Source organism: Stylophora pistillata, chromosome 4, assembly GCF_964205215.1.
Source record: "Stylophora pistillata chromosome 4, jaStyPist1.2, whole genome shotgun sequence".
Classification (NCBI taxonomy): domain Eukaryota; kingdom Metazoa; phylum Cnidaria; class Anthozoa; order Scleractinia; family Pocilloporidae; genus Stylophora; species Stylophora pistillata.
The window spans coordinates 17,048,613-17,074,242 of record NC_142522.1 but is presented as its reverse complement, the minus strand read 5'-3'; the positions used below and the strand labels follow the sequence as shown (position 1 = coordinate 17,074,242).

The following is a 25,630-nucleotide window of genomic DNA, read 5'->3' as shown; positions in this document are numbered from 1 at the left end:
AGCGTTAGCCCTTCGTCGTTAGCCCTTCGTCATTCGCTCCGACGAAGGGCTAACGCTCGGAACGTCAGCCTTTGTAATCGTTACGGTGGCCAATTTACCATTTCAACTTTGTTGATATATCCAAATTATTTCGTTACCCCCACCGACACAGCCCCAAACAGTTGGGTCTCAATGGAACTGCTCTGTCGTGGTTTCGCTCTTATCTAGCCGGAAGATCACAACGAATATCTGTTCAAGGAGCGCTTTCAAATGTCTTTCATCTTCGTTACGGCGTTTCCCAGGGATCGTGTCTAGGCCTCGTTTTGTTTAACATATAGTCAAGCAAAATCTTCGACATTGTTGGTCGTCACCTTCCCAATCTTCATTGTTATGCAGATGACTCCCGGCTTTATTTATCGTTCAACCCAAGCTGTGCTGTTGGTCAAGACGAGGCAATTAGATCAATGGAAACCTGTATCTCGGATGTTAAGCAGTGGATGACCACGGACAAACTTATGCTTCATGACGACAAAACTGAATTTATTGTAATAGCATCACGACACTTCCTGAAAAAAGCTGCTGTTAATACTATCAGGGTCGGAGACTGCGGTGTAGGCAAAGTGTCTGTGGTACGGAATTTCGGCGCGTGGTTTGATGATCAACTCACTATGGCCGTAAACATTACCAAAATATGTAGTGCTGCTTCCTATCACCTACACAATATTAGACGTATAAGGAAACACCTTTCAATGGATTCAGCTGCGACTCTTATTCACTGCTTTATTAGTAGCCGAATAGACTACTGTAATAGTCTATTATACGGTGTGCCTAAGTGCCATATTGACAAATTGCAGAGAGTTCAAAACGCAGCCGCCAGACTTGTTGTTATGCAGGGCAAATTTTGCCACATTACACCGGTGCTCCTTCTGCTGCATTGGCCTCCTGTCTCATTTCGTATTAATTTTAAGGCTCTACTTTTAACTTTCAAAGCCATTCGGAAATCCGCACCGTCCTATATCAGTGATCTTGTCAAAATTAAGCCTTTAAATTCAAGATATGGACTGTGTTCTAATGACGGAATACTGCTATCTTACCCGAATTTTAAAACTCTAAAAACCCTAGGCGACCGTGCTTTCGTTGCTTCGGCGCCGAAACTCTTGAATGATTTACCTTCGGAGATTAGAATGGCTAAATCTGTCGACACTTTTAAAAAACTCTTAAAGACGCATTTTTTTAATAAGGCTTTTTATTCTTAGTTAGCTTAGCTATTAATATTTTATACTACACATAATCTAACTGGTATCTATTACAAAGCATTGTTGTAATGATGTAATTGGTATTTATTCCATGCATTGTTGTAATGCGCAGTTGATCGTTCCGTCATGGAAACTGCGCAATATAAATTCACAATTTTATTTTAATTTTTATTTATTTCTTTAGAAACTATCAGCCTTTTTTCATGATTTTTAACGAATTGCCAGCAAATATAAGGAATTGCACAGATTTTAAAGAATACTGCAGGCTCTGCGAGGCGTTCTTAAAGGGGCGCGCTTTGTCTTCCTTGTAAAGATATAGAAACAACAACCACCACCAACCAATATACTCTACATATTTACTTTCATGTATAGTTTTTATTACAATTCAGTTAGTCATTATAATTTAGTTTTAATATTAAATATTAGTATCGTAGGCCTTCACAGATGAAGAGCCACAACTTTTATGTGGATATACCAAAATAATGTATAACGTTATACATTATTTAGTTATAATCTTAAACAAAATAGTTATCTTAGATATGTCTTCTTTATTTAGATTTTATATTTATATAGATATATGCCTGTATGTAAAATGTTTCAGTATGTATATGTATATTGCATAGTATTAAATTTTTATATCTGGGGTATAGTTTACAATGAGGATTAAGTTCCTCCCTTCTATAACCCTTTTTTAATAATAATATGTTACATGTTATTATTTAAAATAAAGTTGTTATATATATATACTGTGACTAAACCGTTATTATTATTATTATTATTATAAATATCGCATACGTGACAGAGGGTTTTTGCTACTTTAAACAGTCGTGACAATTACAGCAACACTAGATTAGAAAAGGAATTAACTGTATCCATGAAACAAGATCGTGGCTGGAGAAGGAGGCCATTGCGGTCTATTAGAAAACGCAAAACTGCTGAAAAAATCGTCGAAAACTGCAAAACCACAAAAATTCGCTGTAAACTTAGAACCGAATGCGAAACCGTCAAAATTTTCACATCCCCAGTTATGAAAACCTTAGTCAATCCGATACAGCGGTTACAGGTGGGGGATACAAAGGTTTCGCAGCGATTCCACATCAGCAGAGGCGCACGATCAGATCAAAGAGAAACTGGAAACCAAATAGAAAAAACCGAAAATCCTATCGAATACCCAATCCGAAAACCTGTTAGTATCTTTGACGGAAAACAAATGCACCAAAAAACACCCAAGAACCCATTTAAAAAAATAGCAAAAACCGAAAATGCCAATGGCCCCTCCTTGAGAGAAATATGAAGATAAGATATCAATTTCTGGTCAATATTACCATCGTGGCGTCTAAGACCGGACCAGCGCTTTCGACTAGTTTTTTCACTAACAACCTCATAAGCTACCGATATGCAGCTAGTATACTACATCTTTTTCCTTGCCTGGTGGTTGAGGGATATCGCTAAGTCTGGATCGTCGTCGTCGTTGGCTCCCCTTCTGTATAGAGCATAGGTGTCCATTTCACATCATTGACTGATGGTGAATTCTGTAATGGCTGTAAAGGCGAATACGGGCCTTGAATTATCTATCACATTCTGGACAACACAGGCCTGGTGGTAATTCTGTCCGTGGCTGTTATTGTCTTTCTTTCTTCCTTTCCCTCTTCAGCCTTATGCCTTCTGAACGTCTTTCCTCAAACTTTTCCACTTCATCTCTTATTGCTTTCCTCCAAATAGTTGTGTTCATAGCCAGGTTTTCCGATTCTTTAGTGTCAATAGCGCACTGGTCAAGGTGACTTTTCAGCCCGTCCTTGAATCTTTTCTTTTGCCCTCCTGCATCCCGTTTACCTTCTGTCAGTTCACTGTAAAGATCTGTTTTGGCAGTCTGTTGTTTTCCATCCTCACTACATGGCCACTTCATCTCAACTGGTTCCTCACAATCACACTCTCCACACTACACATAGCTGCTTGTTCCAAAACACTAAGATTAGTTCTCCTATCTTGCCACTTAATAATCATCATTTTCCGTAAACATCGTTGCTGGAACTTTTCCAAGGCTGCTATGTGTCTGCGGTAGATTGTCCATGTTTCAGATCCGTATAGTAAGGTGGTTACAACTATAGCTTTATACACCTTGATTTTTGTGTCTAACCTGATGTCTCGGTCTTGAAACACTCTATACTGGAGTTTCCCAAAAGCTGCAGCGGCTTGTTGTATTCGATGATTGACTTCTGCGTCCACAGTTGCATGAGAAGATAAAGTGTCGCCGAGATACGTAAAGTTATCCACGTTCTCCAGGACTGTTTCTCCAATTTTTATAGATGGTGAAGTTGTAACTGTGTCGTTTGGAGAGAGTTGGAAGAGAACTTGAGTTTTCTTGGCATTTATCTTTAAGCCGAGTTGTGTATATGCATAGTTAAAAGCATCCAGTATAGTTTGTAGATCTTCCTTAGTATGTGCTGCTATGGCATTGTCATCTGCATACTAGAGATCTTACTTTTTGCACGTAATCTTCACAAGTTGAAAAGTTTTCCCTCAAAGCGAAATGCAATTTCAATCAACTGGTCTGGTATTCTTGGGTATGCAATGAGGAGCACGACTGATATAAAGATGGAAAACAGTGTTGGCGCCTTTAGACAACCTTGTTTCACTCCTGTCTTTACTTCAAACGGTGTGGAATCACCATCGTTTACAAGCACAGTTACTGTCATCTGATCATGCATTAGTTTTATCATATTGATAAATTTCCGAGGACATCCAGATCTTGCCAGCACATCCCAAAGCAACTCTCTAGCAACAGTATCAAATTCCTTTGTGAGGTCGATGAATGCCAAATATAGTGGTTTGTTCTGTTCCATGAATTATTCTTGAAGTCGTCTCACAGAGAAGATCATGTCAGTTGTTCCCCTATTTGGTCTGAAACCCGATTGACTTTCTGGAAGGATTTTCTCTGCGATACCCTGGAGCCTCACATTAAGTACGCTCGATAGGACCTTACCGGCTGTGCTTAAAAGTGATATTCCCCTGTAGTTACCACATTCTGACCGATCACCCTTTCGCATATTAGCATTTTTCGGTTCAGGTGGTCTTTTTTCTTCTGCCCAGATTTTGATAATAAGCTGATGAAGTTGTTCTTGTAACTTTTCACCACCATACTTATATATTTCAGCTGGTATACCATCAGGGCCGGCAGCTTTATTGCTTTTCATTCTTAATATAGCCTTCTTTACTTCATCTAGAGTTGGTGTGTCACATAGAGACTGTTTGATAGGCTGCAGTGTTATAAGGTTGATCACATCTGCATTGTATGTGGTCTCTTGATTAAATAGGCCTTCAAAATATTTTCTCCCTCGGGCACTCACTTCTTTGTTGGTTTTCAGAACAGTTGTACCATCTTCACTTCTCAGTGGAACTTGGCCTTGCATAAAAGGGCCATATACCTCTTTAGTAGCCTTGAAGAAAGCTCTGGAATTATTTTGATCTGCTAAGTTTTGTATTTCCTCAGCCTTCTCCCTCCACCACTGCTATTTTTATTTCTCTTACTCTTTTTTGCAAAGTACCTCTAATTTCCATATATCTGGTCTTCTTGACAGTAGAGTTCGGGTCTTGTTTCAGTTGTAGAAAAGCATTTCACTTTTTGTCTATCAGCTGTTGCAGTCCCAAGTTGTTTTCATCAAACCAGTCTTTATGTTTCCTCTTTTGGTAGCCAAGCACCTCATCGCATGTTTTTTTGATGACAGACTTAAATTTTTCCCAGTGTTTTGTGACATCTGTAGGGAATTCTTCTGGCGCATACTCTTTCAGTTTCTTTACTAATTTCTGTATACATTCCTCATCTTGTAGGCCAGTAACATTGTATTTTCCGTTCTGTGGCTTGTTATGGCATTTGCTCCGAGCCTTGAGCTTGAGTCGCATTACTGATGAAATGAGCCGATGGTCGGTCCAGCACTCATCCGCTGCAGTGACAGCCTTTGTACAAAGCACATCTTGCTGGTCACTCTTTCTCACTATCACATAGTCAATCAGGTGCCAATGCTTTGACCTTGGGTGCTGCAATGACACTTTGACTGAATCTCTTTGCCTGAAGACAGTGTTGGTAGTCGGGAGGTTATGCTCTGCACATTTTGCTAGTAGCGTGTTACCACTGGAATTAGCCTTCCTTACTTCATTTTTTCCAATTACACCCTCCCAGATGTTGTGATCTCTTCCTACTCTGGCATTAAAATTCCCTAGTATGATGAGTTTGTCTTGAGTTGGTGTGGCAGAAATGAGCTCATCCAAGTCAGCATAAAAGGCCTCTTTAACTTCCTCCTCAGCATCAAGAGTTGGAGCATAAGCACTTATTACTGTTGCATTCTGATTTCTTTTCAAGCCAATTCTTAAGGTCATAAGCCTCTCATTGATTCTCACTGGTTGTTCAGTCAGTTTGGTAAGCAGGTAATTTCTTATGGAGAAACCTACTCCATGTATTCTCAGCTGATCTTGTTCCTTACCCTTCCAGAAAAAAGTGTAGTTGCCTTGTTGTTCCCTAAGTTGGCTATCTTCTGCTCTCCTGGTCTCACTGAGGGCAACAAACCTCTTTAGTTCTCGAGCCACGAATGCTGTTCTTCTTTCTGGCCTGTTCGTGTTTGTGTCCATTAATGTGCGTATGTTCCAACTTCCAAATTTTAAGGTCTTAAATTTTTCTTTTCTTTTCCTACCGCTGTGAGTGGTGTTCCCCTGGGTGCGGCCTCCCAGGCAGATTAAATGAAGTAGGCTATGTTTAGGGCACCTTTTCTAGCCCCCTCCCCTGGTGGGGTGAACAGAGTGGATCCTAAAAAGGACCGCTCAGTCAGAACAGCGCTGCTGGACCAGTTTCCCCACTTCAGTTCCTAAACTTGAACGACATTGTAGCTAAGCGTTCCCGCTACACGTGCCAGTTCATGACTAGGGGTTCCCATCCTCACGAGCCTGCCCCCGTCGCCAATCACTGATCGCCGGCAGACTTGCTGTAAATAATGTTGAATGAGTTGATGTGATGAAATGAACGCCTGCGCGTGAGTTTGTTTAATGTGTACTCCATGTTGCGCTCCATGAAGCACACAGTACTTGACAGATTCAGAAGTGGACTCCGTGGCAAGGAAGAACCAAGACGACGGCACCTCTAGGTTCTGCTGCAGCCTTCGTCCGCCTTCACAGTTGCCTGATCCGCCGTTGAGGACTAAGCTGCCGGAGGATGACAAGTATATCTATCCACCGCGTATGGGGCTCTACTCCAGATTTTCTGTTAGGGTTGGCTACCTTAGACCGGTTGCCTGGCAAGGCTGAAGGACCTGGTCTATCCTGCCATTCGACCCATGCCATCTCTCACATGGGTAAGAGATGGCATTATTATTCGTGGTGTTACCACTAGATAGAATACCAACCAAGGTTTTACAGAGCCCTATCTACCCAGTGCTGTGACCCTAGCAGGGGGTGGCTGCGGGGTTGCGAACACTTGCCAAAGGTGTCACCCCAGACTCTGGTGGGCGGGGTCGTCCATGTCCCCGTGGTAGGCTGAGGTCCAACCTGTCCTACCCCAGTGCCCGTGGGGATAAGTCTGGATACCCGTAAGTCAACAGCATACTTCAAAGAGGCGATGTGTATTTCTGGTTTCGATGTTTCCAAGAGCGCTTTTTGTCGCTCAGAGTGCGTAAAAGTTGGAGCTCGAAGGAGATCAATCCAGGCAAGAAGTCTAACAATATTTCGCGCCCCAAAATAGTTGTGTCTCATTTGCCGTTAGTTCTTAGCGGATTTGCTGCAAAGCGAGAACTGTTGTTATACTTCGTAAAAATTTCTTACTCAAGAAAGCAAGAACTCTATGTTCTAAATCGTTTAACACTTCCCCGAATGCATTACAATACAAAAGTCCTCCTACAAATGGATCACCAAGGAAAATATTGGCTACTTATCAGTTAATTCGTTACAAAATACCTCGGTTAAATCATTCTTCTAAACTTGATCATGGATTAGCTCGAAGGTTGTAGGTCATTCCCGCTATCCGATCGTGACCGTGCACATAGATAATAGCTAAGGATATTCATGAATCGGCATTTTTCCTGGCTTTACCGCAGATGTTACGCTTCCCAAGAGGTCATGCCACACATAACAAATTCTGTCCAGGGCCCGCCAAATTGAATTTGTATGTAGTAGTTCCACATTCGAAAGAAAAGGAAATCATATCTAGACGCGTCAAAGGAGGGAAAGGGCTTGGAAAAGGAGGTGCCACGCGTCACCGAAAGATCGAAAAACATTCTGCTATACAATATACAGAAAATCACCAGGCCAGCAGTCCGACGTCTCGCTCGCCTGAGTGGCGTTAAATGCATTTCTTGGCTCCTTTACGAAGAGACCTGCGGATTCCTTAAAGTTCTCTCGGAAAGAATTATCTGTAAAGCTGTGACTTACACCGAACACGCCAAACGGAGGACCGTTGCGGCAGTGAATGTGGTCTACGTCCTATAACGCTAAAGTCGTGCCCTTTACGGCTTTATCGGAAGTAGAATCAACAGCTCCATTACGAGCCACCACCTATAGCAAGAGTCCCGATCAGCGACAATGTTGGTGAAAGCTTAAGTTGTCTTTGTGTTTGTTTCCAATGTTACTCCTAGTAATTATGTTAGCGCTAATGCAATATGACATTGATTGAAAGGGTGTGCTCTATCAGAGTTTATAGTTCACCACTAAATTTTCTCCGATTCTTATTGGTTTAAATTGATCACGTGACGCGATGGCGTTCATCCGTGAAGAGACACTATCAGCCTATATTGTCCGTCTACGGAAAATACCCGGATAGATAGTACTCATCCGTGAAAAATTTTGAATGGTTTGACGGCCGCGAAGTTAGTCAGATCGGAAAAACAGTGACCTCTATCTGGAGGCCAAAATAGGTTTTGGTACCAAGAAGGAACGAGGATGGCTAGCAAGGGTAAAATTGCAGCAGATTTTCAAAAGAGCACATGCATGGTTGTGATCAGCGATCGCACGGTTGTAATCAGCGATTCTACCATTAAATCTAAATGCCTTTCTTTTTCTCGCTACGTAGGAGAGCGACATATTCAGTTTCAAAATTACACACTTCAATACGTGGCAGTGAAATAAAGGCGAGCTGCAAATGTGTCGCGGTGTTTCTTCTTTGTCACCCTAGTCTCCTTTATCACCTTATACTCCATGTGGTCCTCGTACACCTGTTGGTCCCTGTTGTCCAGTGTTTCCTTGTGGTCCAGTTGGTCCAGTAGTACCTTTGTCTCCTTTGTCACCGTTATCACCTTTCGATCCTCTAGGTCCTTGTATTCGTTAAGGTCCAACATCTCCTTTTGGTCCTTGTGACCCAGTACTTCCTTCCGGTCCTGTGTTTCCAGTATTACCTTGGGGCCTTGTACACCAGTATTTCCTCTCGGTCCTTGTGGTGTACCATTTCCTAGTAAACCTTGGGGTCCAATATCACCTCCGTCTCCTTTCACCCCTATCGCCTTTGTTACCTCGGTCTCCCTTGTCGCCTTTATTACCTTTCGGTCCTTGTATCCCTTGCAGTCCTTGCGCTTCAACAACTCCGATATCACTTTTGTCTCCTTTCACTCCAGGAAAACCTGGGCGTCCTTGCGGTCCTGGAGGTCCTTGTTCAGCATCTCTGTTTCCTAAATGATTATCACCATAATACCAACCCATATGTTAATACATATATCTTGTATATGATACATATATAATACATATATAATACATATATCTTATTACACGTTTTGTTGTGTAGTATCGCTGAGTTACGAGTTGTGCCTTATTTTGACGAGCCCTACGGGCTCGTCAAAATACAAATAACGAGCAAAAATACTCAGCGATACTACCCAACAAAACGTCTAATAGGTTATTTGCTATCCAACACGCCAAACTGTTATTTCAGTGCGGGCGAGTTTCGCTGATATTTATTTACGGGGAGTGCATGACAGAAGTATGCGAAGCGGAACGGAATTGGCGCGTTGTCGTGTTGCTGTTTCTTTTTTCTTCAATAAATGAAGAAATTGCCAAGTCGTCTAGCCGTTTTTCTTGGTTCGATTCATCTAATAAACTTTGATATGTATTTGCCAGCCATTCTGACTCTTCGTCGTCAGAAATATGATTTTTTTTTCCCTAACTACAACTTTTTTTTCATTTTTTTTCCTAACTACAATTCTTCGCTTACGGGATGCGAGAAAACCTGTTTAACGGGTACTCTAGAGTACAAATACCGCGTGATATTTGTACTCGTCTATGGCGTTATTTGTACTCTACGAAGTGTAGTTGGATAATAAATTATACTATTTACAGTTTTCCATGTAGAATAATTGAATAGTTAAGTCCATCTAATTGTCCGTTTGAAGCTGTCAGAGAAAGGATTTTTTTTCTCCTTTTGTCAATGGTGCAATATAAAAGACACGTATATCAACCCATTTATTACTTGTGTTTTCATAATTTGCGATTAATGTGGTTACAGAGCTACTGCCAGGTTTTTGTCTATTCAGATTTATGGAAGTTGCGAAACCTTTGTTAAATGAATCTCATAATAGCCATGTTCCTGAGTTTCTAAAAAACCGTTTGAATCGAAATTGAAATGGTTACTATTTGATACTACTACACTATTTGCAATCATATTTGCAATATACTAGTTTAGCATTTTTATGTGGAGGGTTTGCAAAGTAATAGAATACGTTGGTTGTCTTATCATCAAGTTTCTTCTTTGTCACGGGATTCTGATCATTGACTGTGTCGTTTATCTTTGGTTCTTTCAGCATCTCAACATCTGTATTAAACTCAACAGTACCACTGTTAAATTATAGATCCTATCATAAGCAGATGTTGGTACATTATTATGATAGCCTTTAATACCATAACCAACAACGTAAACATTTGGATTCTGAGCGTAAAGAGACACCTGTTTTTTTTTTTCATAATTATGTCAAACATAAGATAATTTGCTGATGTGTTATTATATTTGTGGACTTGAACAATGATTCTGCTTGATTTTTCAAACACATTAGTGTGACATCATCTTCATCACCGAATTGACCGCTTCCAGCCATCACATAGTCATCACACCTTTCATATCATAGTCGTCAATTCAATGTTCAAAACGATCATCAACATATTTTTTATATTGCGTTTGTTTCAAAGGCATTATTATCAGATATTGTTTTATTTAAAAAAAAATCAACATTTGCAGCAAAATTTTATTTAATTACCGTTCTTAGCGCGCATCTAACACGCCTCGATGCGTTTACTGTAAATTAAATATGAATTGACTATTTACAATCATATGATACCATTAACTAGTATGATATAACTAATATAAATAGAATATACTGAAATAATTAAGTAACGATCTAAATCTGTGCAACATATACATAAATAAAATTGTCATTAATAATGTAACAGTTGACAGTACGTTCATACTGTATTTCCTATTGTAATTCAATTGATTCCTCTTTGAAGGGTGTTTGTAGTAGTAGTAGTAGTAGTAGTAGTAGTAGTTAGTAGTTCTTTATTTAATGCGGCACCACACTTAGCTACAAGCTACTTTCCAGGAAGCCCACAACAAAATATTCAATAAAAAATTACAACCTACATTAAGAGTTATGTACATTAAGTAAAATATTATTACAAAAAGGATATCGCAAATTTAAATATATATTTGTATACATGTGTAGTAAAACAGAGAAGTAGTAGTAGTAGTAGTAAAGATTTGAAGTGACTAATAGATTCAGCGTTCTTAATAGTTTCAGGAAGAATGTTCAAAAGCTCGGGCGCAGCGACAGAGAAGCACGCACTGTCACCTTACGTGGAAGTGAAAGACTTAGGTACTCTCAAAAGCCTTTTAAATGCTGAATGTAAAACGCGCTTAGGAGTATAATTCTCTAATAAAGTGCTCAGATATGATGACCCATGGTCATTGATAACTTTAAAAGCAATGAGTAAGACTTAAAACACTATTCGCTGGTTGATACTTAGGCAACCAATGCAACTGGCGAAGAACTGGAATGATATGTTCCCTTCTGCGAACTGCAGAATATTGCACTTTACTCAATTGTTTCGCAGGTAAACCATACAAAAGACTGTGGCAGTGATCTAGTTTTGATGTTACGAAAGAATAAACTAAGCGCTCTGTGCTCGATTGGGTCAAGATACTTTCTAATTCTACCAATATTTCTAATTGCTAATGAAGTTGTACGATAAAAGTCATTCACATGGCTAGACATAGTTAGATGATTGCCAAAACTAACCCCTAGGTTGCGTGCTTATACAGTGGTAGAAATGGAATGATTGCTTACATTAATATTAGGAATGGAGGTGCGATTTGAGAAACGATAGTAGGAATGAACTATATCGGTCTTAGACGCATTGTTGCTAAGCATATTTTCTCGAAAGCAAGACAGAATGTCATTGATACACTGTTCAAAATCACTTATAGCAGAATGTATAAAATCTGGGTTAATTGCCATGTAAAGCTGAGAATCAGCAGCATACATCGTGCAGTCAAGACCACTGGACTTGATGATGTCTTCCAGAGGGGTAAAATATAAGATGAACAATAGTGGGCCTAGCACGGGGCCTTGTGGCATACCAGATTTGATAGGTTGTGGCTTGGATTCGGTGCTTCCAGTTACGACTTTTTGAGAACGCCCGTGTATATAGGACTCAAACCATTGAAGCACTTTACCCGTTAGGCTAAATTTGTTCCTCAAGTATGTCATGATCGATGGTATCGAAGGTAAATGACAAGTCCAGTAAAAAGAGGATTACTTCCTTTTTCTGGTCAATAGCTCTGAGAAAATCGTTGTAGACCCTTAGAAGGGCTGTTTCTCTGCTGTGGAATTCTTGATATGCTGACTGAAATTTGGGATACAGTTGACTCCCTCACGTGCTTGAATAGAAACATCTCGTTCTAGAACTTTTAACAAGAATGCACGATTGGTAATAGGTCGATAGTTGGAGAAGTCCTCCTTGTCAAGTGAAGTTTTCTTGATTACTGAAAACTGATAGTCTGACCTTTTTAAATGCAGTTGGAAAAGCGCCCTTTTAGAGTGAACAGTTTATTAAAGCTGTTATCACAGGAAGTAGATCCATAATACAAATCTTTAGAGTTCGTATCGGAATATGATCTAAAGGACAAGACTTGGAAGGTGACTTCTCAATTATCCTGAGTATCACATCAGGCGAGACTTCGTAGAATTCTACACGGGTTTAATTTGGTAGAGACTCAGAGCCCGAAGACACAAGCCTTGGTAGAGGAGACAGTTTCTGTCTTAGTTTGACAGTCTTGTCTCGCAAATATGTACTGAACCTTTCAGTGGGCTCTTTGGCTGATGTATGCGAGGGAAGTGGAGGTACTGGTTTAACCTTGAATTTGCTATCCACTGATCAGAACAGGTGTTGTTAGTTAGCAGCCTCGATTTTAGATTTGTAATAGTGAGTTTTACATTGATCCACAAGTGATGTGTAGTGTCTGCATTGCTCCTGATAAATTTTGTTTGCATGCCTCTCGGCCATAGCTCCTGTAAGTACGTTCGCAGCGGCGTTTTCCACGTTTTACTTCGCGCAGTTCAGCCGTATACCAGGTGCGTGTGGATGGAGAGTGATAGGGTGACATAACTTAGGTACATGTTTCTCTAAAACATTACTGAATTCTAACTTATAGAGCTCGGTGAGATCATCGAGATCATCACAATGGTTTTTTCGTGATAGTGATGACTCACTTGTACCCGGTTTAAATGCTCCCATGTCAATGTCTCTCAAGTCGACGATGTTTGAATTGTGATTTATTGTGAAGTCCACAGAACAGATCACGGCGCTGTGATCAGATGAAAGACCATCAATAACTTGGAAGCCTGACAATTTCGTGTCTGTCTGTCTGTCTGTCAATGTGATGGGTCTACCGTATGACCTTTACCATGTGTTGGAGATGTGATATGTTGTTCAGACTTTGCACTGTCTTTGTGAGCTTCAATTCTATTAATTGATTTGGCCCTCAGTATATTTGTACCCTTCACAAAATTTATCAAATCACTGTGAGATATTATACTTTAAATATTTGATTATGGTGCTGCCATCACCGTTTATGTACATGGTGGTACAAATTCTGCTGCAGCATACTTAATGAAATGTGCAAAATGATACTGATAAAGCTTGTCCTGAAGTTCGACCCAGTAGCCTCTGTTACTGGTGATTCTTTCAATGGACATACCTTTTTTGGTATAAACAACAACGTCACACCATTGTGTACCGGTACAGCCCATTTGGCTCTGAATTTGGGCATAGTAAGCATGGGTTCTTTTAAGTTTGCACATGTTGTCAACGTTTTCAAAATTTTTCAATTGCTACTGGCTTGTATTTAATCCCATGACCTGTAGATCTACAGTGGAATGTGTTTGAACGCATGATTTCATGAGCAAATTTATCATGATTACATCGTCTGTGAGAAATGACCCTTTAGGGCAGCCTTTTCTTATACCGTCTCAAAAACTGTTAACGGTGACAAGCTTAACCCTTCTTTGCCGGTATGGGAAACTCTATCTTAGGAGACGTAATGACATGTCAGAGAAATTATAGGCTGGTAGTTTCTTGACCATGAGCGACGGAAGGAGACAGTCAAATGCTTTGCTAACATCAGTATGTGTTGAAATAGATGACAATTTGAAACGAGAGTAGGGATAAAAACCAATCTGTCGTCGTTAGCTATGCAAGGTTAGCTCACTGTATTGATTTCCTGATCAAACACGGTGCTAACTTCTAAAATGTGCTTGCAATTCCGGATTTAACCACGGGATACCTAATTAGATTATGTCGTGACGTAAATGACAATGTTGCGATTTTCACAAAGTTTAGCCTGGTTTTTCCGTGCGGATGTGAAAAGCGCCAAAGTAGTTTTTGTATCCTCGAAAGCAACACTATCTCCACTTATCATGAGCTTAACCTGACCTGATTCTGAGTTATACTGCATGGGGAAAATGATATTTGAAAATTTGATACGAAGTGCGATATTTGAATTTTGAATTATTGGTGATATTTAAAAGTGTGCCGTGAGCTCAAAATTGAATGAAATGATCCCGTTGTAGACTTAAGCCATGCCTCGATTCTTCCTACGCAAATTTGTACGAGCTTCCTTTCTTTTGTACTTCTCATGAGCAAAGCTCATTTGCCTCTACTCAAGGCACTGATTTCCGCCATTTTACGGCTACCGACGTTCACTTTAGTGCTGACTGACTGATTGACTTACTAGTGTTTTCTTTATAGATTTCAACGCAATGTAATGACAAAACTGCGTATTGGCTTGTTTGCAAAACCGTGTTTTTGAGCCCGATTTGAGCTAGAGCTAAATAATTGTTTTTAAAAAATACGTCAAAAATACGACTAACGAACTCATAGCTAAACAAGAATTGCCGGCCACTGCAGAAAATCTCATCAACACCACTCCTAGAACTTCTTGTATTTACTTTTTACCACAAGCCTAACAACCCAGGTCGGCCCATTGTCTCGGCTTGCAGATGCCCTACAGAACTTATTTCCAGCTATTGAGACAAAATTATGGTTGCCATCGTGAAAAGTTTACCATCATAAATCAAAGTCAGCCAACACGCTCTTAAAATTTTTCCCGACTTTAATTTCCTTGGCCAAGACAAACTTCTTTTCACTATGGACATTACATCTCTTTATACTGTGACTCCTAAAGGTCTTCTGACCCTCAAACATTTTTTTGATCAACGCACTGTTAAGGAGCCTAAATCTGAAACAATACTTCGCTTAGCTGGACTAGTGCTCACACTCAAATACTTGACCTCAGCGCCGCCTTTGATACGGTTGAGCACTCGATCCTTTTATCTCGTTTAAGTAACAGTTTTGGAATAAGGGATACTGCACTGCGTTGGTTTAGGTCATACCTATCGGACCGATCCCAGCGCGTTTCACTTGATGGTAAAGTTTCTGGCAAATTTCAATTAATACATGGCGTTCCTCAAGGGTCGTGCTTGGGGCCATTACTGTTCTCACTATATGTCAGTAAACTATTTAATATTATAAACGATCACTTGCCACATGTCCACACGTATGCTGATGACACGCAGTTATATCTAGCGTTTAAACCTGATTCTGCAGTGAACGCTCTTGATGCTGTTAATGCAATGGAACTTTGTATTCGCGACTTAAGAACCTGGATGCTCCAAGATAAACTGAAATTAAATGACGACAAAACCGAATTTATGTATGATGTGCGATCCTCGCAGTAGATAGCGCTATTTATGCAATAGCGAAAATCAGACCTGAAAAAAATCAGGCCTGTACGGGACTCGAACCAATGACCTCTGCGATACTAGTGCAGCGCTCTACCAATTGAGCTAACAAGCCAACTGGGAGCAGGCCGTTAAGTTGATTCGTAATAAACTCGTGAAAGTGATAAATGAGTTCAAAATATATGAACTTCATATATTCATTGCATCTCATTTATCACTTTCACGGGTTTATTACGAATCAACTTAACGGCCTGCTCCCAGTTGGCTTGTTAGCTCAATTGGTAGAGCGCTGCACTAGTATCGCAGAGGTCAGTGGTTCGAGTCCCGTACAGGCCTGATTTTTTTCAGGTCTGATTTTCGCTATTGCATAAATAGCGCTATCTATTGCGAGGATCGCACATCATACGTATCTAATACCGCAGTTCAAAATATATGAACTTCATATATTCATTGCATCTCAAAACCGAATTTATAGTAATTGGAACAAGACAACAGTTGGCAAAGGTTGATGGGATTTCCCTGTGTGTTGGTGACTCTAAGGTTTTCCCAGTGAAATCAGCAAAGAACCTTGGCACATGGATAGACAGTAATCTTAACCTGAAGATCAATGTTAGCAATACCTGCAAAGCTGCCTATTATCATCTGACGAATGTACGACGCATTAGGAAATACTTAGATGAGAAAGCATCACAAACATTGATACATGCTTTAGTAATCGGACGGATAGATTACTGTAATAGTATTTTACATTGCTACATTGACGACTGTATCGGCGCTACCTCCTGTACCAGAGAGGAGCTAACTCAATTCATAACTGCTGTCAATTCCCTCCATGTGGCTCTAAACTATACCTGGGAAATTTCCGAAAATTCTTTCTCCTATTTAGACATTAAAGTTTCAATTGAAGGCAACGATTTATGCGCTAGTGTGTATTACAAACCTACAGACTCGCATAGTTGTATTCATCCTCGCATCCGTCTCATGTCAAGAATTCCATGCCCTTTTCTCAGTTTCTAAGACTTCGTCGTTTATGTAGTGATGACTCTGATTTTTTACATCCATTAGAGTCAATGTGTCAGTTTTTCGAAAAACGTGATTACCCTGTTTCTGTAATTCAAGCGGGTCACCATCGCGCCCAACTTATTGATCGACAGTCAGCACTACAAACGTCGCAGAAGGAAAATTCTGACCACAATCCACTCGATAGATAGATAGATAGATAGATAGTTTATTTGTAAAAACCTTGCAGCCACTGAGCTGAATTGTGTATTTACAATAAAGTATAAAATATAACATAATAGTAATATGATAGTATTAAAGTCCTAAATAAATAATAATATCCTAGAAATATGATGAAAGCTTGAACTGTTAAAGTATATACAACGGCATCGATCTCATTTACAAAACTCACCGAGCACTAAAAAACCGTTGTTCATTCACTCTCAGATTTCACCCTTAAAACCACTCAGTTAAATCCATTATTCTTAAAAACTTTAAATTACTTCAAAACGATCCAGAGACTGGTACTATCTCTTCGCAACCTCCACTCATTTTATTCAAACGCGAAAAAAGCTTGGGCAATTTTTTGGTCAGAAGTTCATTCCAAACTAATGACCAACCTGACACTTTGAAATGCGCTCGCGCATGATGCAAAACTTGTCCTTTCATTCACAACGCTGAAAAAATATCGGGACTCAAACGATCCATTAAGAGCACCCTGATCACTTCACGTGCACCTTCGCCAACGTCATCTGTTGCATAACTTGCACTTATTGCAAAAGGATGTAGTTCGGCGATACAGGAAGACGACTAGGTGACTGATTCCGAGAACACCTTCGCGACGTAGAAAGGAATGACAAGGACACATCAAAACCAGTCGCTAGACAATTTATCTACCTAATCATTCTAAGCAGCATATGGCAATATGCGGTCTTTCCTCATATTTGAGTAGCTCGGAAAGCCGCAGAGCTCTTGAACAAAAGTTTACCTTTGAAATCAATACTCTTAACCCCATAGGTATCAACGAACGCTTTTCATTCTACTAATATATTGTTTTTTTTTTCTCGTCACCATGTTCTCACCAATCGCGTAGCTCCACTTTCTGCTGACTAAGTGGTTGACTGACTCACTGGTAGCTGATCAACTTACTGACTGGAAAAATATCGGGACCCAAACGATCCATTAAGATCGCTGATCACTTCACGTGCACCTCAGCCAACGTCATCTATTGCATAATGTCCCTCCCGCTTCCTGTACATTTATTTATCTATTTATTTTTTGCGTTACTATGTGAATTGACAGGTCGGTTCGTTGCTGTGGGCCAGGGGCGAGTGTTTTTCAACAGCGAGTCGAGTTGAGTTTTGGAGTATCGCGATCGAATAAAGTGATTAAAATATACAAATATCGAACCAGCCGAGTACAATTGTCGCTCGTCAACGACATATAACTTGCACTTATTGCAAAAAGCAATTAAGATTACTGATCACTTCACGTGCACCTCAGCCAACGTAATCTATTGCATAACTTGCACTTATTGCAAAAAGCTATACATCGGCGAAACAGGAAGACGACTAAGTGACCGATTCCGAGAACACATTCGCGACGTAGAAAGGAATGACAAGGACGCATCAAAACCAGTCGCTAGACACTTTAATCTACCTAATCATTCTAAGCAACATATGGCAATCTGCGGTGTTTCCTTACATTTAGGTAGCTCGGAAAGCCGAAAAATTCTCGAACAAAAGTTCATCTTCCAAATTGGCACTCTTAATCCCACTGGCTGCCTGGCCGGTTGACTGACTGGTTGACTAACCTGCCAACCAACTGGTGACTCACTAGCTAACTAACTGGCTGACTGACTGGTGACCTGGTGACTGACTGGTTCACTGACTCATTGGTAACTGATCCGCTGTCTGACTGGTCGACTGACTGGTTGACTGACTGGTTGACTGACGGGTTGACTGACACACTGGTTCCTGAACGGCTGACTGACTGGCTCCCTAACTAGTTGACTGACTGAATGAGTTAATGGTTACTAACTGGCAACTACTGTCTCAGCGACTGGTTGACTGGTTGACTGAGTATTTGGTGCCTGAGTGACCAACTCGTGACTGACTGTCTAACGGATTGGTGAGTGAAAGGCTTACTGACTGATTGACTGTCTCACTGGTACCTGACCAGCTGACTGACTGATTGGTTAACTGGTTGACTGACTGGTGACTGTCTGGCTGACTGACTGCTTGACTGACTTACTGGTATCTGACCGGCTGACTGACGGCTTGACTGACTCACTGTTACCTGACTGGCCCTCGGAGTTCGTGACTTCCTTACTGACCGACTGGTGACTGATTGGCTAACTGACTGGTGACTGACTGGTTGACTGACTCACTGGTAATTGACCAGCTAACTTGCTAAATTTCCTTCCCTGACTCAGTGATTGACTGAATGGTTGACTGACAGGTTGACTGACTGGCCAACTGACGTGTTGGCCGATTGGTGATTGACTGAGTAACTGACTGGCTAACTGACTGACGACTGACTAAATGACTGATTGGTTGACTGACTCACTAGTACCTGACCAGCTGAATGACTGGTTCTATGCCTTGCTGACTGACTGCTGATTGACTGTCTAACTTACTGGTGACTGAGTGTCTAACTAATTGGGTGACTGACTGGATAACTCACCGTTGACGGCGTGATTGACTGACTGGTTGACTGACTAGTTAACTGACTTACTGACCATTTGATGACTTACTGATTGGTGACTGTCTGCCTGCCTGACTGACTGACCAGTTGACTGACTTACTGGTACCTACCTAGGTGATGGACTGCTTGTGTGCCTTGCAGACCGACTGGTGACTGACTTGGTAACTGACTAATTGACTGTCTGGCTGACTGACTGGTTGACTAAATGACTGACTTGATAGTACCTGACTGCGTGACTGACTGGTTGACTGACTGGTTGACTGACTGGTTGACTGACTGGTTGACTGACTGGTTGACTGATTGACAGAATTACTGATTACTGACTGGTGAGTGACTGTGCGGCTGATCGTTTGGCTGACTCACCGGTGCCTGATTGGCTATTTTACTTGTTTACTGACTTGTTGACCGACTGGTGACTGAGTGGCTAACTGACTGGTGACTGACTGGCTGTCTGACTGGTTAACTTCCACCATGGTACCTGACTAGCTGACTAACTAGTTGACTGGTACATGGCTTTCGTTGTACAAACGCTATTCCAGAGAAAGAGCAATCCTTTTCCTATCAATTTATGAAATAAAATTTTGGGGCAATTCAAACGACAAGTTTTGAGAACTGAAAACATCAACGGTACTTGCGTGAAATCTACAACTTTTGGACTAGCGGTTGCAATGACGAATACAGGCAGTACAAGACTGAACTTGGACAGCAGTTTAAATACTTCGAGAATTCTATCCTTTTCCACTAGTTCAAAAACTAAACAAACGATTATGACTTCGTAGTGACAATTATCTGAAAGGAAAAGCATTTTTATTGCGCGAAATTGAGCTGTAAACCTCTTGACAACACTTCCCGTACCTGCGCATCTGTTTACTTTGAAGCCTGACTTGTACCAGTTATCTAAATATGAAAAGTATTCATCAAAATGTTCGCATTTCGTCTGAAAGACATCGTACAAGCAACGATGGAGGAATACGACAAACATTTACTCACCTCATATACATATATTGTTAAAAAAAGACCAAAATCCGTCAGCTAAAGTAGATTGCGTGACATCCACTTTGACTAGACCCAGGTAGGAGGGTGGGGGTGGTGGGGTTTGGGCTTGGGCTTGGGCTTGGGCCCAAAGCAGACAGAAACATTCCCTAGTAAATCCCGTAATCGCTGAAAAAAAGGAAGCTGTGTAGGGTTTTCGAAAAAAGAAAAACAAACGAAATCAGTCTTGGGACAGGAGCGGATCTCCTGTTGGGAATTAAAATAGTGACGCTGATTCATCTTAACGCAACCCTCGTGCGTATGGGGCGCCAAATGTATTTTTATTATTTAGAGTGGTTATTTGTATATAACCAAAACAAGTATGGTTATATGTAAATAACCACATTGCAGTTTGGTTATTTATAAATAACCAAAACGAGACATTGGTTATTCAGCAAACAACCAAAACATTAATGTGGTTATTTGCTAAATAACCAAAATTGCAAAGTGGTTATTTGCTAAATAACCAAAACTGAAAATTGGTTATTTGTAAATAACCAAAACTGAAAATTGGTTATTTGTAAATAACCAAAACTGAAAATTTGTTATTTCCTAAATAACCAAAAGCGGAAAATGGTTATTTGTAAATAAGCAAAACTGAAAATTGGTTATTTACCCAATTTGGTACGGAGACGTAACAACCACGTGGCGTGTTTTCCCGCTCATTTCGCGCTCATTTGCTACAATGAGTTAACCGCCTCCCGGTTAGCGCAATGGATAGAGCACTGGACTGTTGTGCGGGAGGTCGAGGATTCGAGCCCCGGCCGGACCAACACTCAACGTCGATCTCTTTCAACATGGCTTCCAACGATGACGTGTGGCAAGAATTTCTGCGGCAGTGTGCAATGCGCTTAGAAATTCTCAGCAACAGGTACGTCTCAAGGCAAATAGCTGGCGGTGTGTTGTTTACGGTATGGTTGCTTACTACCCTTCAATATCCGCGTCGCCCACAAACCCATCACCACACTACGTCAGTTACTAACCAACGTTAAAGACAAAGACGAACCGAGGAACAGACAGGGAACGATTTATAAGATCAATTGTTCCGACTGCCAAGCCTCCTACATCGGTGAGACTGGCAGAAACCTCACAACAAGACTGACTGAACACAGACGGGCGACGAGGAAAGGTGATGTCAGCAATCACATTGCTGAACACCATCGACTTACCAACCACAACATTGACTGGGACTCTGCGCAATGCCTAACCTACAGCACTGACTATTTTCAACGACTGACTCTGGAAAGCTGGTTTACTAACTTAGAACAGACTCCCCTAAACAGATGTCAACAACTACCCGCCCCATACAAACGACTCATTCACGACATAAACATCACAAACGACCGAAAAAGAACAACCTAGCTTTACCGACAGACCGAAACAGACCAATCACGAACGACTTACGTCACTTGAGTCTTACAGCCAATAACATCACGGCAAAACCAACCGATCATTTCACACGAACTGGAATAAGAACATTCTACTGACAACAATCACTCACTTGACTCTGATGATGACTTCCGCACAGGTTGTCGAAACGTCAGTCACTGCCACCGACAACAGTCCTTCTCAGGACTACACTCACCCGGACGATCAGACTACACCTTCATAAATATAACAATTACGATTATCCTCACTCTGATGAAAGTCTAGCATGGCATCTTTGTTGTCGTTTCCTAGAGTTTAATCACGAGGCACCTTGTCAAGATCTTTATCAGCACATGTTCTTCTGTCACCCTGTCCACATTTAACTAATTTGATTTCTGGTTTGATTCTAGTGAGACCGTCGCTAAATCATCTGATTCTCTTGCTATTTTGAGTTCGCGGAACGACCCGTTTTGAAATTTACGCTCATTACACGCGCCATCTTTTAGAGTGGGTCTACTGTGAACGGTGAGTGGGTCTGTATGTTTGAACGTAGAAAAGATGAATATATTCGACCTATCTGCCATCTTCGATATTGTAGTATTATTCTATAACGTGTCTGCGGTATTTCCCATTGCACGTGACTGAGCTTCGTGGAGAAACACGAGGGTAAACCTACAGTCGGTCGCCCGACAAGTAAAATGACACAAGTTTCAGCTCCGCAAATGGATGGTGTTTGTTTTTTTGGTTGTTGTTTTTGTTGTTTAGGGTCAATTCACAAGAAGGATAAGTAATAAGTGGTAAACTAGACTGTAGAGCATGAGTATAACTTCAGTGAGAGAAAAAGAGTTTCTTTTCTTGTCCACTGTTTTTCTTTTCTTTTTTTAAAAAAATTTCATGCAGTAGACACAGCGTGACGGCAGCATAGAACCGTGTATTCAACATTTTAAAAGCGTCACTATTCTTTGGAAAATCACTTATTGTATGGGCAATGTGAGTTTCTGCCGGTCAGAGAAAGCCCAAATCCCCCACCTCCACCCCCCTTACCTGGGTCTAGTCAAAGAGAATCTCACGTAATCTATTTTAGCTGAGGGATTTTGGTCTTAGGCTTAGGCCTGGACTTGGGTCCAAAGCAGACAAGAACATTCCCAGGTAAATCTTATGATAAGCTGTGTAGGCTTTTCGAAAAAAAAACAAACAAACAAACAAACAAAATCAGTCTTGGGACAGGAGTCGATATCCTGTTGGAAATTTAAAAAAAAAAATGAGAATCCTTCCATCGCACCAAATCCCAAACCTCCCTCCCATCAGGTGCTTATTACCCGGGAAGACAACCTTAAGCCTCCGTGATGAAATAAATAAATTTATAGCTAAAAACCAGACAGCCTAGGATCTGAAGAATTTTTCCGGCATGGGATCCTGGCAGGTGCAATTTTGGCATCAGGCGTAATGTTCTATACTTTAGTAAGAATGTACAAAGTTGATAAAATTAGAAGGCCTGATTTCCCTCATTAAGCGTACTTCCAAGTCAATTATAAGTTTTTTGCTTCCAAACGTAAAATCAAAGAATGTTGATGTTGGAATGTTCATTTAATTAGTCGGTATAGACCCTAACTGTTACTACAACGGCATGCTACCAGAAGTTCTCCAGTAGGGCAAGTTAGGAGCTTTGCGTCGTCCTTTGATGTTCATCACCTCAATGTCAAAATGTTTGCAAATGGAATGCAGCATGGAAACACTTAGCTGTCGCAGTTTACCTGCCTTGTGCGCGTCACATAAGTTGAAAGTGTCGAAAACAATTGGGTGCTTTAGTCCCACCTTCTCTAACACAACTGTGCGAACATTTTCGTACGCGATTTCCTCTTCAGCGGCCATAATATCTTCGTCTTGATCAAATTCTGGGTCGTTCGAATGAGAATGCCGGAGTTTAAAGGCTCGTCTTGAAAAATATGACTGAATTTCCTGTTTGGTCAAAAATTCACTTACTGAACAGTTTTTCCCCTTCCTGGTTTCGCGCGTAACTGTCACGTGCAACATCCACTGGATAAAGTTTCACTCCTGTTGCTTGCTCTACTTTAAATTTCGCGTCTAAGTACTGTCGCTGGGAATCACCAAACCTCGTTGCCTTTCTACCGGGCATCGACTTGACACAGCCTTCATGGCTGGCTGGTTGTTCGCCTCACAAAGTAGTTTATCATGGTAAAATACTTTGACCTTGTCCATATGACTTTCTCTGACCAGTAGAAACTCACAGTTGCCCATACAATAAGTGATTTTCCAAAGAATAGTGACGCTTTTAAAATGTTGAGTACACGGTTCTATGCTGCCGTCACGCTGTGTCCACGGCATGAAATTTTTTTAAAAGAAAAGAAAAACAGTGGACAACAAAAGATACTCTTTTTCTCTTAGTAAACTTATACTCATGCTCTATTGTCTAGTTTACCACCTATTACTTATCCTCCGTGTGAATTAACCCTAAACAACAAAAAAACACCCCCCAAAAAAAAACCTATCTATTTGCGGAGCCGAAACTTGTGACATTTTATTACATTTTCATTTGGTCTTTTAGTTCCAGATTATTCACAGCCGCTCAGCTTTATTTCAGTGCCAATTTTCCTCAGGGGACTTCACAAAAGTATCTCAGACGGTCGATAAGCCAAAACCCATGAGAAGGAAAAAGGCCGAGACCTTAGCGCTATGTTTTCTTGTTCGCACGGGGCGCCAAATGTATTTTTATTATTTAGAGTGGTTATTTGTATATAACCAAAACAAGTATGGTTATATGTAAATAACCACATTGCAGTTTGGTTATTTATAAATAACCAAAACGAGACATTGGTTATTTAGCAAATAACCAAAACATTAATGTGGTTATTTGCTAAATAACCAAAATTGCAAAGTGGTTATTTGCTAAATAACCAAAACTGAAAATTGGTTATTTGCTAAATAACCAAAACTGAAAATTGGTTATTTGTAAATAACCAAAACTGAAAATTGGCTATTGGTAAATAACCAAAACTGAAAATTTGTTATTTGCTAAATAACCAAAACCGGAAATTGGTTATTTGTAAATAAGCAAAACTGAAAATTAGTTATTTGTTAAATAACCATAATCATGGAAAATTGGTTATTTAGCGCAAAATTGGTCATTTACCTAATTTGATATGGAGACGTAACAACCACGGCACGTGGCGTGTTTTCCCGCTCATTTCCCGCTCATTTCCCGCTCATTTCCCGCTCATTTGCTACAATGAGTTAACCGCCTCCCGGTTAGCTCAATGGATAGAGCACTGGACTGTTATGCGGGAGGTCGAGGGTTCGAACCCCGGCCGGACCAACACTCGACGTCGATTTCTCTCAACATGGCTTCCAACGATGACGTGGTCGCAAGAGTTTCTGCTGCAGTGTGCAATGCACTTAGAAATTCTCATCAACAGGTACGTCTCAAGGCAAATATCTTCACACCCAACTGAGCTTACACATACCCTGTGGGCATTGCCAGTATGCAGAATCTGAATAAATTCCCCAATAACTTGATTGAAGTTTCTAACAGGGCCTAAAGTTGGTCTCTGAAAGCCCTCCACATCTGGATTAATGTTCCTTAGACAAACATGTACTTCATCACAGTCAAGCCAACCATTGGGTTATGAAATCAATTGGTAATGCCCATCATTCAGCTTTGCAAGTGATGCTGACTTTTCTGAAGAGTATTTTGAAACACCAGTTATCACATCAGATGCATTAAAAGTGTCACTAACAACCTTTGTTCAGTTTTTCCTCCTGATTTACACACCATACATTCCCAAGTTGTCATTGCATTGTTCGGTACCTGCTTGAAGTATAAGCAGGGCAAATGAAAAAACTTTCTACCATGACAAAATGGGTTGTGGCATTTCAGCAGTTTATCTGAACAGTGGCTTCTGTTTGCATGTTTAGATAAAATCTAATTTGAGAGCTTCATCCAAAATATCTCTCGTCTGTTTGCATTTTGATTTTTCATTTTTGGCTGCTGGTGTTTTTAGACACAGGGGACAAAAC

At 40.6% G+C, this 25,630-nt stretch overlaps 2 protein-coding genes and 1 pseudogene across 2 annotated transcripts; 1 reads left to right on the top strand and 2 right to left on the bottom strand.

Moving 5' to 3' along the window:
- Nucleotides 1-3,137: 3,137 nt before the first annotated feature.
- On the bottom strand, nt 3,138-4,078 carry LOC148732659 (uncharacterized). The gene is made up of 2 exons (XM_088757885.1): nt 3,884-4,078; nt 3,138-3,608 (listed from the first exon to the last, which is right to left on the bottom strand). The coding sequence occupies exons 1-2, from the start codon at nt 4,076-4,078 to the stop codon at nt 3,138-3,140; spliced, it is 666 nt and encodes a 221-aa protein (XP_088614011.1).
- A 772-nt stretch (nt 4,079-4,850) lies between these two features.
- LOC148732658 (protein CFDP2-like) lies at nt 4,851-5,858 on the bottom strand. Its single transcript, XM_088757884.1, has one exon. The coding sequence runs from the start codon at nt 5,856-5,858 to the stop codon at nt 4,851-4,853; it is 1,008 nt and encodes a 335-aa protein (XP_088614010.1).
- Nucleotides 5,859-7,312: 1,454 nt separating this feature from the next.
- Nucleotides 7,313-7,775, top strand: LOC148732657 (histone H4-like; annotated as a pseudogene).
- Nucleotides 7,776-25,630: the final 17,855 nt, after the last annotated feature.